Raw genomic sequence first — 19,503 nt, 5'->3', positions numbered from 1 at the left:
ATAATAAAATAAAATAAAATGGAAGTCTAGAAGTTGACCACTTAGACACATTTCTTGCACAAATGTGTTTACAGCCATGCAGCCCCTTTGTGTCTACCTTGTCTCCCAGTTCTGAATTCTACCATAATCTGAGATGCATCTTTGTTACATTTTGAATAACTAAAATAAGATTGTGAAAATAAGCTGAAACTTTCAGTTATTGCCAAACTTTCCATATAATCAGTTAAAACTATAGATTATTGTTTGGTATTCTCTCCAAAGTAGCTATTATGTTTGTTTTACTTGGTGCTTTTATTCAAGTTCTAGTTGTGACCTTTCAGAAAAAAATCATTCTTGAGCTTTATCTTCCCACCTTTGCCTGCTCTCGCCCCTTTAATCTCCCTCTCATCTTCCTTACCACTTCTCATTTCTATGTCACATTTACACAAAAATAGAGGGGTGAGAACATTACCCAGAAATGATGCCAATGATCTGTTTAAGAAAAAAAGGGGGCAACCAAGCTCTTCTTTCTGGTCATGGGAGCAGTATCTGTGGCTTGTTGTACTACAGTCTAAAGACTTTTAAACACAAGACAGAGCAATCTCCTTACTGCTCTGACCTCACTCCCCAAGTCACCTCTCATTCATAGTATGAGTATTAATAGCAGGGTTTTCAGTAAACACTGGAACAATAAATGGGTCTGTATAAGGAATAAGGAGCCTTCTCATAGTGTTCCGAGATAAGGCAAAAGGCAACCTTGCCTTTTGGAATAGGAACTATAATATGAAACCATAGACATTTACCACTGGAAGGGCTGGAAAGCTAGGGGTTAAGAGAGCTTGCATCTCTGGCAGAGGAGCAAAGCTCAGTTCCTGATATGGGTGGTAACTCAGCTCAGAACTGCAGCTCTAGGGACCCAAAGACCATGCATGCATGTTTGTGCATACAAACACAGAAGTAAGTGTTAAAATAAATAAAACAGAAGGTATCTGGCCAAGCAAGGCACAATGTCATGCAACAGTAAACAAGTTAGTCTTTGGAATCTGTCATCTCATCAACAGGAGGCTATTGTTGGCATTGTCCCCAAGCTAACTAAACTTGCTGACTGTGGGTGTCTTGTGTTTCCACATGAACTACTTAATTTTCCTTTGGCAGTGCTCTCTCCACCAATTCAGCCTCTCTGTCAGCAGATCCAGGAACATGAACTCATGCTTTAGGAGAGGTACTACTTAGTGTCAGGCAACTCTGTTCATTAGAAGGTTCTTAGAAGAACTCAAGTCTGCCTTAGAAAGTTCCAGCCATGTAATCTGTAATCTTTTAGCCGAAATTAGTCTCTCTTTTACACAAATCAGGGATCTTTGTGTTAATAGGAAGTCTATTGTCTCAGAGACATATGTTCTGGAGACATTTAGGTTCTGAATCTTGACACCTCCATTTACTGGTCATAGGTCTTAACTTCTCTGCCTATTAAGTAAGAGGATAATAACTATGTACAAGTACTCCCAGGCTTAAAATAGCCCATGCAAAGCACCTGATATGCCATGAGCATTCCTTTCTCTTCCACACCCATGAATATGACTGCTATTAGAAGACAGTTATTTGTAACTCCTACCCAGTCTTTTTTTTTCCAACTCAGACACATACTCAGGTTCCTCCAACCACTTCTCATGGGACTGACCACCACACTCCAAGTCAAGGATACACACTATGGTTAATGCTAAATAAATCAGCCTCCAACGTCCTGTTGGAAAAATAGTTTGTATAGATAGAATGCTAACTAATCAAAACCAAACTAACCTCATGCAGATGTTAAGTTCCGGTAGCAGTATTTCATTGTGAGGAGGGGGTGCTGAGAATCTGCTTGATGATGCAAGCTACCCGAGGGAATTTCCCCAACCCTTAGTTACCCTGTACTTACCTTGCCAAGAAACTCAGAACAATGATTTTGTTAAATAACAACTCCTCTTTTATCCTCTGTGGTCTCACCTAACTTCCATCTTCAGGTTTTCATTGACTTCATCTCTGCCCTTTACTCTGGTTTATATGGATCTACCTGTTTCTTACATCCTTTGAAAAAGAGGCAAAGATGTCTCAAAACACACACCACTCTCATTTAAAGTACCTAAGAAGATAACAGAATTGTATATTTCTAACAAGGACCCAAAACTGTATGGTAATAAAAACATTCTTCCCCATGAACATCTTCGACTCATTTCTGTCCTGCCTCAGCTTCCATAACTCCCTGTCCCCATTACAGAGAGAAGACACCAATGTGGATGCTCACTTCTGATCTTCTTAAATGATAAAGATACCCTTTAAAAGCAAATGTCAATCATATTTTAAAAATAGCATTGTCTTGTGGAAGCAAAGTTCTGTATATCTAATAATAGATTACTTTTTTCTAACTTGGCCTTTTGGAAGGAGAACATAACATGAAAACAGCTGAATCAACCAGTATCTTCAACCTTGTCCCATGATTAAGCAGGGCTTCATTTTAAATACATGATTGACACCCCTTCCTCAAGGTTAGGTCAAACAGAGGCCAGACTACAGGCAGAGGGAGGAATCAGATGACTTCAGAGGCCCCTGCCAGCCTTATGATTTGTCAACCAGAAATATAATTATGTCCTCGGGTTAAGAACAGAAAGACTAGAAGAAAACAAGTCTCTTTTTCCACCCTGAAGCCCTGGAAATACTTCAAAATTATAAGCTACAAAATCTATCAGTACATGGAAAAGAGATCTTTCCTCTTCTTTTTAATGAAGCTGATAAGGCTTAACTGAAGCAACCTAAAGGCGGAATCATCACAGGGAGAGCTGAAGACAGAGAAGGAGGAGGACAAGGTTTGGTGGTGATGAATCAGGTCATTACACCCAGAGGGTGTCTCCTTCTAACTAAGCAATTAGAGACCCAATAAAAAGGTCCCAGTGCCTGCGTGGCTCACAGCCCGCTGCCCCACACGCTCCACATTCCGCTTGCTCTCTCTCACTCCTGAACGAGGTAAGTCTTATACACTCCAGCATGCCTGGGCTCTGCTGCTGCTGCTGCTCGCCTGTCTTATATATGAGACTTGTGGAAACTGTTCCCGAGGCTCGGAGAGAAGCCAACCCTTTTCAGAATGTTATGCTGGGAGTCTCGCCATCCAATATGTTGTCTTTTAAAGAATATAAAGTGTATACCATAAATTCTACTTAATAAGCCGTGGAACTCAGATTTATATTAATATGTAAAGACAGATTAATTTAAATGTTGACTAATGAGGTAGGGTCAGGACTTATATTATCACTGGGTTCTCTGGAACGATGTCATTTGACCAAAATGTGTTACACAAGGGCTGGCTTTCTAAACATGACTTCTCTTGCTTCCAAAGGCTTTATTAATTTGTAGTTATATGCTTTTTTGTAGCAGATGAGTCTAGACTCATCCAAGGTGAGAAGAAAAAAGATGGACACTCTCAGAGGGGTTCAGAGGTTTATCTGCCAACCCCTGCCCTAGTTTCATTTGTGTGTGTTAATACTTAGGTTTGAATTCTTTTCTTTCTTTTTCTGCTCTGTTCTTGAGGTAAAGTGTTTCCACAACACATGAGTGGTGCTGTTCATCGTAGCACAGAATAAAGTGTCTATTCTAATACCCACCAGCCCCTCTTCTTTCTTGCAGCCTCTTTCGAGTTTGTAAAGATGTCGAGGCTCCTGAGAGGTATCTTCTGTGTCGTTGAGATATTCCACAGGTATGCTGGTGAGGATGGCGACAACCAGGCAACACTGACCCGCAGAGAGTTGAGACAGCTCCTTGAGGGAGAAATTGGGGACTTCCTTCAGGTGAGCAGCTCGCTCTTCCTCCATTTGCCACTTTGTAACCCAAGCAGAATGAGCGCAAGAGCTCTCTGTCCCCTTTGCACTTGGTTAACCAGCTCTCTGCTTTCACTGACCTTTGAACAGTTTTTTTTCATTTTAGTCTCAGCTGCCTTTCCTATGCAATTGCTTAGTCAGTCATACAAAGAAAGGGAGGTTTCCATTATGCAACTGTTGCTTCATCAAGGCACACCTCTGCACAGAGTCACAACCTTATTATGCTTCTAACTCAGCACACATGTGATGTAATTGCTAGTGCTAGGTAGGCTTAATGCTGAGATGCAAAAATGGACCCAGAATTGAGGGGTTCTCACTGTTTAAGGCTATTTCAGCATTAAAAAAGGAGTAAGGTCAAAAATTTTAAAAGATTTTTAGGAGAATAAACTTAGTCTTCTTTGTATTTGCATGCAGCCACATGTCTTTCGTGCTATGGAGAGAAAGTTGAACCTTCTGGATTTTGACAGAGACGATACCATCAGTTTTGAGGAATTTATTCTTGCAATCTTCAGCTTATCGAATCCCTCTTATTTTGACATATCATTGCTACATTCAGAACCAAGACTGATGTCTAAATCAGAGAAGATGGATGCTGTGGATTTTGGGGCAATCGCTGGAAACACTAAGCAAGTAGTAGGGGTTGGGCCAACTCAAGAAAGGCTCATATTTCCATCAGAAGTGGCATCATCAGATCAGCCTAGCAATGAAGAAGGTGAGGTAGGTGAGGAACCTACAGTGAGCCCACGTGAAGACATTAAGACCCACAGCCTGTCAAGAAATGTGTCTGAGCCAAATGACCCTGAGAACCAACAGCCAAAAGAAGATGCTCAGGAAGTCACACAAAATGTACCAGCAACAGAATATGATGGAGTCCAATTTAAGAGAAATACAGGAGTACAAGCACCCAAACAGAGCCCCAGTCCAACACAGGAGATACCAGGAGAAAGAAGTAGACCATCCAGGAGGCAAAGTGACACCGTGATAAGTGACCATATGATTCAGAGGCCAACTGAAGATGAGAAATATGCTTCTTCAACACAAGATCCACTCCTGCAGAAAGAAGACAAAGCCACCGGGTCAGTGCACACTGGTGTGCCAGTGATAGCTGCTACAGGGAAATCATCTCAAACACGGGAAGTTTTTGAGCCTACAGATGATACTAGACTATCTGAGACTCAAGAAACTGGAAAGGATGCTGGCAGAATACCACCCAAACCCACAAATTTAAAAGAGCCCAAGGCTGACACTAGAGCGTCTCAGAGCCACAGATTGCCAGCACAAGAAAGAGAACAGGAAACAAGGGACCAGTCTGTCCAAAGCCAGAGCAGAAATGCTTCAGAAACATCTAGTAGAGGTGAACTGGAGGAGGAGGAGGCCAGGAAAGAACATGAAGGAATAACCAGATCCCCAGAACCAGAAGTTGAAACACGGGATGAGAAATGTCAAGAATTCTCAGGATCATGGAGGGAAAATGATGCCAAAAAGGTCTCTGCCGTACAAGAACCAAACTCTAAAGAAGGAAATCAGAATCTCCCTGAAATTAAGGAAGAATCTATCTCAGGAAAAGAGGCAAGGAACAGTGAGGAAGACACAGTAGATGCATTTGCAATCAATAGAAACAGCCCTGCTGCTGAAGAGACACTGGGAACAAGAGAAAGGTCCCAAGAGCTGGCACCACTTGAGAAGCAATCTCAAGGAAAAAAGCATGGGACTACCAGGACTCATGACAAGCCCATCAGGAAGCAGGACCATAACGTGGAAGAAGATCCTGAGTTATCAGCTACACAGAGTGATGAGGGCTTTTGTGAGACTCCCAACAGCCTGGCTCCCGAGGTAGGTGAGAGCAGCTCAGAGCCAGCTGAGCCAGGTGTACCAGGGGATTCGCAGAGTCAGCTAGACCACCATGGAGATGCTCAGCAAGAAAATTACAATAATAGCCCAGATCCCGAGAAACAGGGAGCACCAGGTGAGAGCAGCAGAGAGCAAGGGGCAGTAGTGCTGTCAATCCAAGAAGATGGACAGCTCCCAGAGGAACTGGACCAGCCTGCCAGAGAGAAGGAAGCATGATGGTCTGAGCTCAAGGACCAAAGGAGGCCCAGGGGCAGCTGTGGAGCCCAGTGAAGGAGGGGAGGTACAGGAGGCCACAGCAGGGAGTGAAAACAGAAAATCCATAGAGGCAGAGGGTTCAGAGCCCAGTGAGTCTACTGAATGTTGCTCTATTTGGCTTGATGGGGACTTTGGATTAAAGTTGAAAATTAAATATCTTCATGATCAGTTTCTTTTGTTGGTTCATTTCTTCCTTCTCGCTCCATCTTACCCTGGGGACACTGAACAGAGACAAACACAGTTCCTTGTAGATTTTGTTTTTTGTTTCCTTCTGAATACTATAATAAGAGAATGATGCACTTGATCTTAGCATGGCCCAGAAAGAGATATCATGTTTCCTGAAGCCTCCTTCTCTTGGCATTCTGCCCTAATCTTTTTTTTTTTTTCAATTTAGTTTCTATCTCTTAAATAAGCATATTTTAGAAAACTTAAAATTCAAGAATATGCCTTCTCCACCTCTCTTCACTTTTGGTTCTTTCTAGGTTTTTGTTTTGTTTTTGTTTTTTGTTTTGTTTTATGATTTTGCTTTGTTTTGTTTTTGTTTGTTTTTTTTTAAAGATTTATTTATTTTATTTATATGAGTACACTCTGTCTTCAGACACACCAGAAGAGGGAATTGGATCCCATTACAGATGTTTGTGAGCCACCATGTGGTTGCCAGGAATTGAACTCAGGATCTCTGGAAGAGCAGTCAGTGCTCTTAACAGCTGAGCCATCGCTCCAGCCCTGTTTTGTTTTGTTTTGTTTTGTTTTGTTTTGTTGAGAGGAGGGAGGTAAGGATGTTTATACATACATGGAGATCAGATAGACATAGGATGTGTTCTTTAATTGTTCTCCTTATTTGGGGAGGCCAAGGTCTCTGATTGAACCTGGGATTCATCAGTTTGGCCAGGAGTCCCCAGGGACTGGCCAGGAGTCCCCAGGGACTGGCCAGGAGTCCCCAGAGACTGGCCAGGAGTCCCCAGGGACTGGCCGGGGTCTTTCTATCTTGTTACTTAGTTAGTTCCTCGGATTACAGGTAAGCCACCAGCTCTGGCTTGGCACCTGGGCACTGGGGATCTGAGCTCCAGTCCTCATACCTGTATGGCATGTACTGAAGCAACTGAGCTGGCCCCCAGATCCCAGTTCTTCACATTCTACCTTCAAATATAAAGATTGCCCCTATCTGATAAAAAAATCTTAAATAACCAAATGATATGAGATAACACCCCCCCACACACAGACACACACACACACACACACACACACACAAGAGCATAAGCTTATCAGAAACTTTTTCAAAATAAATTTATGAGAGAGAGTATACTGATGGCCAATATCCATGTTGCTACAGTTTAGATCTGCAGTGTCCCTCCAAGTGCCACATGGTAAAAGCTTGGTACCTGGCCTATGATGTTCCTAGGTAGTAACGGAAGCTTCAAGAGATGGGAGATAATGTGTGCCTGAAAGATCGCTCTTCAAGGAGATATGCGACTCTAGTCTCCCCTCTCTTTGCCTTTCAGTTCCTATACCACGATCACTTTGCCCTGATGTAGGTGCTTGCCATGATGTATTGACATGCACATAAAAGTACATCTGGACATGTACTGATACTTTGAAAATTATGAGCCAAAAGAAACCTTTTACATAAATCATTTGTTACAATAATTGAAAGTTGACTCATACATGTGAAATCTCCATGGAAAAGCACATTAAAATAATTTTATTGCTTTTTAAAGATTTTCTGTGTATGTCTGTGTGTGTCTGGGTCTGTTACATGTGTGAGGATACTCTTGAACACTATTGATAGCCTGGAACTGGAGTTACAAGTGGTTGTGAGTCACATGCTATGGGTGTTGGGAACAAAACAGCCAGTACTTTTAACTAGTGAACCAGCTTCCTGCTTTTTCTTTTAATTTATCAATTTAGTAAAAGTAATTTTCATACTTGTTTTTAATACCCTAGCAGTAAGGTTGAAAGTGTGGGAAAGCAGAAACTCTCAAGTTGAGTGAGTATATAAAAGTCAGTGCTATCTTCTAGGAAAGCAATTGCAATGGCATGTACCATGTATTTAAACATTTTTCAGGTAGCAGCACAAAGAAATAACCAGGGTTATAGATGAAAACTGTCTACAAAGATACTCTACCCTGTAGTATATTAAAAATAATGATGTGCAGATGTAACCTAAATGCTTATCATTGTGAAAATCGCTAACTAATTTGTGGTTCTTAGATACTGTGAATTGACAAAAACTCAAACACTATGAGGAGGTTTTATTTATATAATAAGGAAGGATTATACTTATTCCTAAATGTAATATACACACATGTTGTACTCCTCTCTATTGTTTGAGTACTATGCCAAGGAATATATCATATACATATGTATTACATTTATTTATGTATGAATTATCTAGGCACCCTCTCCACCTGACCATCTAAATACCTATGACCTTCATGGCTTTGGACGCTGCAGCACCAGGAACTGACAACTACCTATCCACAAATGTTCTCTTTATGCTCTTTCTCCGTGTCCCTTGTGAATCTATCACCTCCAGGCTCCAAGACTGTGGGCCCTTGTCTTTCTTAGCTTGCTCTTTCATACCCCTCAACATGTATGCTCTGTATTACTTCTGCACCAATACTTTCAATCTGCCTTGCTCAGACCTGACTTTACAGGAACAAGTTCACCCTACAAATGCTCACAGTTGTCTCATCTGCGATTTGCTAGGCACTGCCCCATACTCTACAGTTGTCCTCTCCATTTCCTTTTTTCTGCCATTCCCTCAATCCTCATTCTGTCAGATTTCAGACACAAACACTGAAAGCACCATTTGCCTTGTTTCTTTTTAATTCCTTCTTTCTAATACACCACAATATTTTTTGATAAGGTTTTTTCTGTAAATCCATCTTCCAGATAGATCATCTTTTCTTTATTACATATAAGACCTCACATATCTAAACTAATGTCTCTCCCTCCCATTTTACCAAATGTCTGAATGCTGCCTATCCTATGGGATCTAATGCCAATGACACTTTATTTATTCTAAAATGTTTATTTCTTTAAAATGCAGAGTGCAAGGCTGGAGAGATGACTCGGTGGTTAAGAGCACTTGCTTCTTTTTAGAGGACCCAAGTTCAATTCCCAGAACTCAACCAGTAGTTCATAACTGTCTCTAACTCCAGCTCCAGAAGGTCCAATGACTCTGTCCTCCTTAGGTCTGGCAACTCAGGTGCATATGCACATGCAGACACAGACATCTACACATGACTGAAAAGAAATCTTAAAAAAAAGAGAGACGGTAGTGCAAGATACTACCATCACCAAGTGTGGTGTTAAGGTTATAACTGAAACTAGGGAAAATAAGAATATTTCACCTTGGAGCTTACAGTGTGGCAAGAGAATGGAGAGTCAAACAAGAGTAGAATGAGAAATAAAGGAGAGTGTAAGGTAGCACAGCAATAAAGAGGACAGAGCATAGGGGGTGGTGAGGAGGGAGATGTCAGAAGCACCGCTTTAACCCTTTGACCCTTTGAGGTTCCTCCTGCCCTACAATCCATAGTCCTGCTTCTAACTTTCTCCTGAGTTCTAATTATGAGTGTGCTTGCCATAGCATCCCTCTCAATGATTTACAATGTGAGCATCTTACTCTCCTTCCTGACCCTAGAGTTCGACCTCAGTTATCTATTATGGTTTCAGTAGGTGTTTGTTGAGCAAGCAAATGAATGGCTGCATCATTTCAACATCGTCTTTGCTCAGTTCCCACTGCATCCATTCCCATTCAGTCACTCTTGAGTTTTGCAAGAGACTGTCTTCGTTTCTTTATCTCCCTCTACTTAAGAACTCTCAGCAACAACGTATACTTTTCCATGTGCCACATCAAGCCTAAATTGACCAGACTCCCTCTATTATATCCCTCTAATTACAACTGACCACGACTTCCTGCAGAAATCTTTCTGAGAACATCAGCTTGCTCATCTAATTGTCTCTAACCACTACTTTGATTCTATCCTACTAAGTTTATAGGGATATTAATGGGATTGAATGCATTTAAGTGTATTTATCAAACACTGGTTATTTGCCAGGCATGGTGGTAGATACGGACATGCTCAAATGAATAAGAAGGTCTTGGTCCTCACCTCCATAAAGGATGAGCCCTGCATGAGACAACTGGAAAGTCCTGCAGAGAGCCAACCAGAAGTCAGCAATAATGCTACTTCCTCCCATCTCTAAGCCTCTCAGTCTTATGCCTCACCTCTCTGAATCCCTCTTCCCCTTCCTCTCTATTTGCAACTATAGCTTGTCATTAAAGCCCTGGACTAAGTCATACCTTCTTTAATAATCTCACATTGATCCACTCACAGCCTCTACCACTCAGATTGGTACTTACTGTATAATGTTTCTTACTAATTGTTCTCTAAATGTTATTTCCACACTGACATACATTATAAGCACTGGATAAAATGAATCAACGTGCTACTTTAACACCTCAAGTGTCACCAGGTGTTTCCTTAACTTCTCTTATAATAGTACCACCTGTGTAAATGTCATCTAATCTGTGGGTCAAGTGGAACCATGTCACCAGACAAAAACTTGGTAAGGCTGAGTGGATTCAGAAACCCCAGGACTCTCATACCTTAGGATAGTAGGAGTTTCATCTACTATTGACCAAGATCCTGTCTGGGAACATGTAACCACAAGGCCCCATGGAGAGTACTGTGACAAATAGTCATGTAGGGACATCACCCACAGCCCTTCCACATGTAGCTGAAGTGTCCCCAACATCCCAGACCAAGCCAATAGAAAATATCTGCTTTTAGACACCAACCCACCCTAAAATCTATATAAGACCCTGTCCACAAGGAATAAGACACAAGAGTTATTTCACATAGAGCTGTAACACCTTGGGGAAGAGAATTCTCTCCCAAAACTTTCAAGACTGGAAGCTGCTCAAGCTGACTGAAGTCACCTCCCAATTGGTGGCCCTGGTCTTGAAACTCCTAGCCACCTGCTGGGCTCTGCCCACTCCTAGTGTTCTGCTCATCAAATGGGGAGCAGCAGCAGCTGTGGAAGAGACCCTGCAGCTCGCCTTAATTGAACTTCCCCTTCCCTTTGGCTGGGCCAGAGCCCTACAGATCTCCAAAGATAGCATCCAGTACACAGACCAACATTAATCCACATGGTGATCCTGGAGATCTGGAAGAAACAGAGATAGTATCTAGAATAGACAAAAATGCTTGTAGAATTCAGCAATGGGATTTAATTTTTTTGAAAAAAAATATTTAAAAAAACAGAAAATAGAAAAATGTATTTAAAATACATGAAAAATTAAAACACTAGTGAAAATTTATTCCAGACTTATTAGATAGAGATCAGGGGAAATCAAATCAAACCATAGAGACCTAGTCAACCGACACATGTCTGAAATTAGCCCTGGTAATATCACATGGGAGCAGAGATGTAAAACAACTAGAAATCTCATTCTGGAAATAGAAGTGTAATCATAAAACATTTTTTGGACACATATATGGCAATAACTAGTGTAGGGCAAGCCATATGCCTACAAAATTCTACTGCAGAGATGAACTGATCCCCAAATGCTTTTAACCGAAGCATTCAAGAAATGGAGAAAGGGCATTATGAGTTTGAAGTCAGCCTGGGCAACATAGCAAGAGTCTATTTCCAAAAAATAAAAATAAAAAATCATACCAGCGTGGTTTACAACAGCTCAAAAGAGAAAGAGAAAACAACTCAAAGATCCACCAAGTGAAAAAATAACTAAGAGCAATGGTTGTGTTATATACATACAGTGAGTGGTTGTACAACACCGAAAGCAAAAGAATTAATCCTGTGTGCATTAACAAACTTTTACAAGCATGATGCTGAACAAAAAAGAGCCAGATACAAAACCATTCATGATGAATGAGTACATTTACATAAGTTTGCAATGAGAGGAAAAACTAAGCTGTAGCGCTAGAAATCAGGATAACGCCTTCACTAGGAAGCAGAGACAGGGTAGAATGCAGTATGGGGACTTACTGAACATTAGATGACATTCTATTTGTTAAACTGGGTGGTGGTAACACAAGAGTGTCAACTTTGTGATAATTCATTAAGGTGTACATTTGTGGTTTGGATATTATTCTTTAATAAGAATACTTGCTTAAATAAATGATACATGTGAGATTGTCCAGCAAACCATGTGGCATTTCTATAGCATTTAAAATACACGACTCCCACCAGCTATTATAACAATGCAGAATAAAAATTCACAGCTTCTCCTCAAAATGTCTGGATGAAAGCATCTAAGGACAGAATAAATAAGGGACAATGTAGTGACTAGGATCCAGACACAGTAGTAGTGACACAGACTCTGGATCTAGACAATGCCCAGGGTAGACTCAGTTGTAGATCTGTCTAGATGCAGTGTGTCCTTGGGCAACTCCTTTAACCTCTCTGTGCTTTGTTTTGTGCATCTGTTAAAAAACTGTTGCATAAAGGGGATGGAGAAATAGATCACTGGTTAAGAACATTTGTTCTTGCAGAGGCCCACTCGGTGACTCAATATCTGTGACTTCAGTTCCAGAGAACCCAAAGTCCTCTTCTGACTTTCACCAGCCATTCACAGGGTTCACCTGCGTACATGCAGGCAAACCATTTATACACATAAAATAAAATAAATGTAAAAAAAAAAAGTTGTATAAAAACTCAAATTCACCAAGTGACTCTGAACATTACCTAAAGAAGCTGTTTTTAGGGATGCCTAAACCTCATATTATGAATTAACACACTTATGTCTTCTGGTAGAAGATACGAATTCTGGAGAAGTTGGGTAAATTCTCGTGGTCACTTAGGATTTTGCAGGCAGAGCCAAGACTTGTGCACAGGCTGCCTAATCTCTAGTCCATCTCCTAAAGTTTCTTGGATTTTCCTCCCTAGACGGGGGATACACCAGCATATTCCTTCATTCCTTCATTGCTTCATTGCTGTGTGCTTCATTCTGTTTCTGAATCCATACGTCTAAATGGAAGATTACTCTAATGACAAATGGTATCTATCTGCCTTTCCTTCCAGCCCAGCTTTCCTCAGGAGGCATCATGCAACAGCACTAATGATTTCTGGGATTTTGACAAGACTGTTGAAGATGCCAATGTCCTGAATACTATCCCCTGATCAAAGCCTCCAATAGGGCAGGTGGCAGCCAGTTTCCCAGAGCTCATCAGCACCACCTCATAATTACACCTAATACCTCTTCTGCTTACCCCACTGATTCTCATGAAAGTTTACACCACTTGGAATGGTGTCATTCCTGATGCTCTTACTCATGGGTGCAGGAAGTCATGGATTTTAATAGACAGAAATTTGACCTGGCCCAGTTCCTTGAGCAAATGTGGCTGTTGTCTACCCAGGAAAGAAGACTGCTATAGCATCTCTAGTTTCATGGCATTCTGCCAGACACCTGTTCTTCTGTATTTCAAAATATAAAAATCAACACCCCAATAGAACACCTAGAGAACTAGCACACTATGTTCTCACCAAATATCATACCTTCTGCTGGAGAACCATTTTTATAGGCATTTGTATGTGTAATATCCTAAATTCTATCCAGATCTGGAATTCTGTTTTGTTTTGTTAAGACAAGGCTTCATTGCATAGTCTAGGCTGGCCCTAAACTCATCAACAGCCCAGTGTATTCTAGACTTTCAGTTCTTCTGTCTCATCATCCTGAGTGGTGGGATTACATGTGTGTTACGAAGCCAGTTTGGAATTAAATCTTAATGCAACCATAAGAGAAATTATATTGATTTACATGTTTTAGAATACCATCCTATATTATATGTTAAAGTCACATTTTATGACTGAGTTTTTATGCTCATTAAATAAAACTTAATTAAACCATCAATTTTCAAGACACACGACAGTAACCACTGCCTTGGATGGCAAAGTCTGTTGAGATCCACTTATATGATGTTCTATAGGAGATATTCTTTTTCAGATTTCAATAATAAACATTCGTATTTCCCCACAAAAGGGATGGAAGTTTTAATAATTTTCTATCTTGTGACCAAAGGGCTGATAGTGTTTTCGCCCACGAACTGATGCCTGAAATCTCTGACCCCAAGACTGGGTGCAAGGACAGCAATTGCACTTACTCATGGGTTGGCCAGTTGAACTCTTTCTATATATATATATCTACTTCTGGTTCTTTTTTATTTTACTGTTTGTCTGTCAGAGTGCCATATCACACTCACACTGTTTTCCCTGTCTCTGTGCTTGCATTTATGCTGTGTACTTTAAATAGTTGGAGAAAGTGCATTTAAGGGATGTAGGGATGAACAAGTGTGAGGATCTCAATGCAGGCCCAGCTGAGCGTGGCATTGACAAACAGCTCAGAATGTTAAGATGGCTAAAATCACCCATTTCATTGTTCGGCTGATAACTACTGTGAGTCTACCAGTGGGTGGCTCTTTTCTGGGTGTTGAGATTAAAACAACAAACAGCATAGGCAGAATATTTTCTCCTGTGCTATGTCCTCATGCAGAAAATAGACACAGAGTGCCAGATGGAAATACATATTAGGGCAAATAAAAGAATGAGAAGAAAAGAAGCCAGTCAGGGGCAGCAGAGTGTTCAACATGCACACATATGTGTGCGAGTGCTTGTGCGTGTGTGTGTGTGTGTGTGTGTGTGTGTGTGTGTGTGTGTGTGTGTGTGTGTGTGCGTGCATGTGTGCGTGTGTTGAAACCTGCAACAGATTTAGGAAGGAAACCTTGTGATGGTTCCAAAAGAGAACACATTCCATCAAAGGAAACAACATGTGCTAAGGCTCTGAGGACAGTGTACTGGCATCTTCAAGACAAGTCTCATGCCAAGAACTGGGTGAGCAATGACAGAGACAGTAGAAGATGAGGTCAGAGGCTACCAAGACTCTTCCAAACCACACATTCATTGTTTGCTTTGGATGTAGTTTGAATGCATCCCCAGAAGCTCATGTGCTGGAGCCTTGGTCCTCATTGTGAGTATAACAAGTGATAAAGGCCTTTAGGGGAGGGAGAGTGAGTGTGAAGGAATGAGATGAATGGAGGCATCACAGTGGTTACTTTTCTATTGTTGTGACCAAATACTATGACCAAGGAAACTTACCTAAGAAAGCATTTAATTTGGCTTATGGTCTCAGTGGGTTAAAGTCCATGTTGACAGAGCAAGAAACATGTGAGAGCTCTCATCTTAGTCATCCACAACCATAAGCAGAAGGGGGAAGCTCACACAGGAAATCACAAATCTATTAGAACCTCAAATCCTACCTCCAGTGACATACTTCTCCAACAAGGCCACACCTCCTAATCCTTCCAAAACAGTTCCACCAACTAGGGACCAAGGATCCAAATATATAGGCCTATAGGGGCCATTTCCCTTTAAACTGCCAACCTTCTGAAAAAAATTAATGTAGTCCTTAGAGGACCAAGCTATTTTCTCTGAAAGCAGGACTTAAGGCCCAGTACAAAGAACTTCAAGTAGTCTTTTATCCTATGAGGTGAACTTTAAGGTAAACTCAAACCCCCAGGTTAATATGAAGAGGTAATGTGAAAACCATAAAGTCAGGCTTAGGATGTTCTTATCCTGTTTGTCAGTGATGGTCTTGATCATCTGTCACTGCCAGGCATATGATATACCTCAATATCTAGAAAGAAGATCTCTTCCCTGGATGAGTAGAGCATATGGGCCATAAAAGTTTCTATTCTCTTTGCAGAGCAAAACCAAACATTATCTGTTTCCAGTGTTCTTTTGCTGTTATCTTCTCTTATAGAAAATAAAATTTTATTCAAAACAATCAAAGAGAAGCCAGGCAGTGGTGGTGCACATCTTTAATCCTAACTCTTGGGAGACAGAAACAGGTAGATTTCTGAGTTTGAGGTCAGCCTGGTCTACAAAGTGAGTTCCAGGACAACCAGGGCTACACAGAGAACCCCTGCCTTAAAAAAAAAAGAATCAAAGAGAAGATAAAAACAAAGAAATCCTAGAAGTTTTGAAGGACTGGAAACAGAAGAAGGGCAAGAGGAGACAGGGACAGAAAGGCAGAAACAGAAAGGGGGAGCAGAAGGTTTCAAGTGTTAATAGGAGGAAAAGATAGAAGGAAGGCAGAAAAGAAAATAGACAGAAGAAATAAGAAAATTAGAGGATGAGAAAAGAAAAACAAAAAGGACACTAGGAATTAGATCCTGGAACTCAGAGACAATGTCCTCAGCATCAGAGACTGCTATGGCTGTGACCCTGTGCAAAACTAGAGGTAGTGGATCAGTATGGCCAATGACTGACTTTCTGTGACAGTGGGGAGGTGTCACAAACATAATTCCTTGCAAACAGAGTTGTTTGAAAACCTATAATCGTATTACCTTGTTAATTATCCCAATGAAAGTCCTGCACTTTAGGCACCCCACCCCAGGGTCACACAGGGTTGGGAGCCAGGCTCCTCTCTGCCTCTCTCAGTAGCAGAAAACATTTCAGCCCATTCCTGGAACATAACAATGTGGTCCTCTGTTAGCGTCATTGCTCTGACTCCAGGAGGAGAGTCCCAAGAGGCTGGGAGGTTAAATAGACTTGGGGACTCACGGACAGATAAGACATACTTTATTTACTCCAGATGAGGGCTGTTATGCAGGCAGCTGCCAGCAAGGATGCACAGGTATGATGTATGGTGGTGGCTGGGGGGTGGAGGAGGGTGTACACAGGCCACATGGTGATAGGCACCCAGGCCTACTGACAAACAGGCTAGCAAACACAAAGTCTCAGGCTGCGGACCATAAGGCCATATTTATATAGAATCACATAAAAGTGACACCTCATAAACAAGCAGTTATAAAGCAGATGATATCACTATTTATCTTATTTTTTTTTTTATTTTTTTTATTTTTTTTTTTAGTAGAACATGAATCTTTATTACATGTTGGGGAATCTTTTGGGTATATGCCCAGGAGTGGTATAGCAGGATCTTCTGGAAGTGAGGTGCCCAGTTTTCGGAGGAACCGCCAGACTGATTTCCAGAGTGGTTGTACCAATTTGCAACCCCACCAGCAGTGGAGGAGTGTTCCTCTTTCTCCACATCCTCACCAACACCTGCTGTCTCCTGAATTTTTAATCTTAGCCATTCTGACTGGTGTAAGATGAAATCTTAGGGTTGTTTTGATTTGCATTTCCCTAATGACTAATGAAGTTGAGCATTTTTTAAGATGTTTCTCCGCCATCCAAAATTCTTCAGGTGAGAATTCTTTGTTTAACTCTGTACCCCATTTTTAATAGGGTTGTTTGGTTTTCTGGAGTCTAACTTCTTGAGTTCTTTATATATATTCTGTGCTGTAACTTTTCACGTTTCAGGATAGATGTGTGTGTAGCTGTTTTATGTTTCTTCATGGCTCAGTGAGGCTCTGTTTAGTTTTGCCTAAAATTTTCATTATGATTTAGCTAGGATAATTCATGCTGAATCGCCTTCAATTACTCTAATATTTTCTGTTGGATGGAGATTGTTAGAGGCAATGTGGAAATAAGAGAAAGAATAAGCCAACTTCAGTGGGAGCAGATTAGCTTTAACCAGGATGATGAAGGTGACAGTCTCTCCTCAGCAATAGGGATAGTGTATGCATAGTCTAGGGGGACTGGGGTTGTATGGGCAGAGGGTGTTCTTTGGGGTGGTAGATTCTGTTTGCAGGTTTGCTCTCCTGCAGCTTCCAACCTGTAATTACCAATGGAGGTTGATGTGGCCTGGGCAGGGGTGGAGTTGGAAAGATAGGGGAAGTGGGATGGGCGATGGGGGGAGCATGTAGGGAAGGTTTGGGAATGGGGTAGGGAGTAAGGGGTGTTATTCTCAGGAAGAAGGAGAGATTCTTTAATTTATGAGCCATACCAGCCTTTAGACTCACTTGTCAGGAACCTTTTGGATCCTAACAACCTGCAGAAGGTATCAGTGTGTCCTTAGCTTAGGAGGCTGTAGCAGATGTTGGACTTCCTCATCAGGATCTTTCTGGAGCTCAGCAGCCAGCAGGTGTTAACAGCTGTCTTAGTTGATATATCTATTTCTGTGAAGAGAGACACATTGACCATGGCAACTCTTATAAAGGAAAACATTTCATTGGGGCTGGCTTACAGTTTCCGAGCTTTATTCCACTAGTGTCATGGTGGGAAGCATGGAGGCATGCAGGCAATGTGGTGCTGGAGAGGTAGCTGAGAGTTCTGCTTCTGGATCATCAAGTAGCAAAACAGACAGTGATCCACTGAGCCTAGGCTTGAGCTTCTGAAACCTCAACACCCACCCTTAGGGCACAGCTCCTCCAACAAGAACACATCTATTCCAACAAGGCCTCATCTCTTTTTTTTTTTTTTTTTTTTTTTTTTATTATTCGATATAATTTATTTACATTTCAAATGATTTCCCCTTTTCTAGCCCCCCCCACTCCCCGAAAGTCCCGCAAGCCCCCTTCTCTTCCCCTGTCCTCCCACCCACCCCTTCCCACTTCCCCGTTCTGGTTTTGCTGAATACTGCTTCACTGAGTCTTTCCAGAACCAGGGGCCACTCCTCCTTTCTTCTTGTACCTCATTTGATGTGTGGATTATGTTTTGGGTATTCCAGTTTTCTAGGTTAATATCCACTTATTAGTGAGTGCATACCATGATTCACCTTTTGAGTCTGGGTTACCTCACTTAGTATGATATTCTCTAGCTCCATCCATTTGCCTAAGAATTTCATGAATTCATTGTTTCTAATGGCTGAATAGTACTCCATTGTGTAGATATACCACATTTTTTGCATCCACTCTTCTGTTGAGGGATACCTGGGTTCTTTCCAGCATCTGGCAATTACAAATAGGGCTGCTATGAACATAGTAGAACATGTATCCTTATTACATGGTGGGGAGTCTTCTGGGTATATGCCCAGGAGTGGTATAGCAGGATCTTCTGGAAGTAAGGTGCCCAGTTTTCGGAGGAACCGCCAGACTGATTTCCATAGTGGTTGTACCAATTTGCAACCCCACCAGCAGTGGAGGAGTGTTCCTCTTTCTCCACACCCTCTCCAACACCTGCTGTCTCCTGAATTTTTAATCTTAGCCATTCTGACTGGTGTAAGATGAAATCTTAGGGTTGTTTTGATTTGCATTTCCCTAATGACTAATGAAGTTGAGCATTTTTTAAGATGCTTCTCCGCCATCCGAAGTTCTTCAGGTGAGAATTCTTTGTTTAACTCTGTACCCCATTTTTTAATAGGGTTGTTTGGTTTTCTGGAGTCTAACTTCTTGAGTTCTTTATATATATTGGATATTAGCCCTCTATCTGATGTAGGATTGGTGAAGATCTTTTCCCAATTTGTTGGTTGCCGATTTGTCCTCTTGATGGTGTCCTTTGCCTTACAGAAACTTTGTAATTTTATGAGGTCCCATTTGTCAATTCTTGCTCTTAGAGCATACGCTATTGGTGTTCTGTTCAGAAACTTTCTCCCTGTACCGATGTCCTCAAGGGTCTTCCCCAGTTTTTTTTCTATTAGCTTCAGAGTGTCTGGCTTTATGTGGAGGTCCTTGATCCATTTGGATTTGAGCTTAGTACA

General features: G+C 41.4%; 1 protein-coding gene across 1 annotated transcript; it reads left to right on the top strand.

Moving 5' to 3' along the window:
• The first annotated feature begins 3,656 nt into the window (after nt 1-3,656).
• On the top strand, nt 3,657-11,086 carry Tchhl1 (trichohyalin like 1). Its single transcript, XM_052180940.1, is given in 4 exon segments — nt 3,657-3,797; nt 4,242-5,882; nt 5,884-6,022; nt 10,851-11,086. Coding segments are annotated over 4 exon segments (2,157 nt in total).
• The last annotated feature ends 8,417 nt before the right edge of the window (nt 11,087-19,503 follow it).

This window comes from Apodemus sylvaticus, chromosome 4, assembly GCF_947179515.1.
Source record: "Apodemus sylvaticus chromosome 4, mApoSyl1.1, whole genome shotgun sequence".
NCBI lineage: Eukaryota > Metazoa > Chordata > Mammalia > Rodentia > Muridae > Apodemus > Apodemus sylvaticus.
This window is presented reverse-complemented; position numbering and strand designations above follow the sequence as displayed.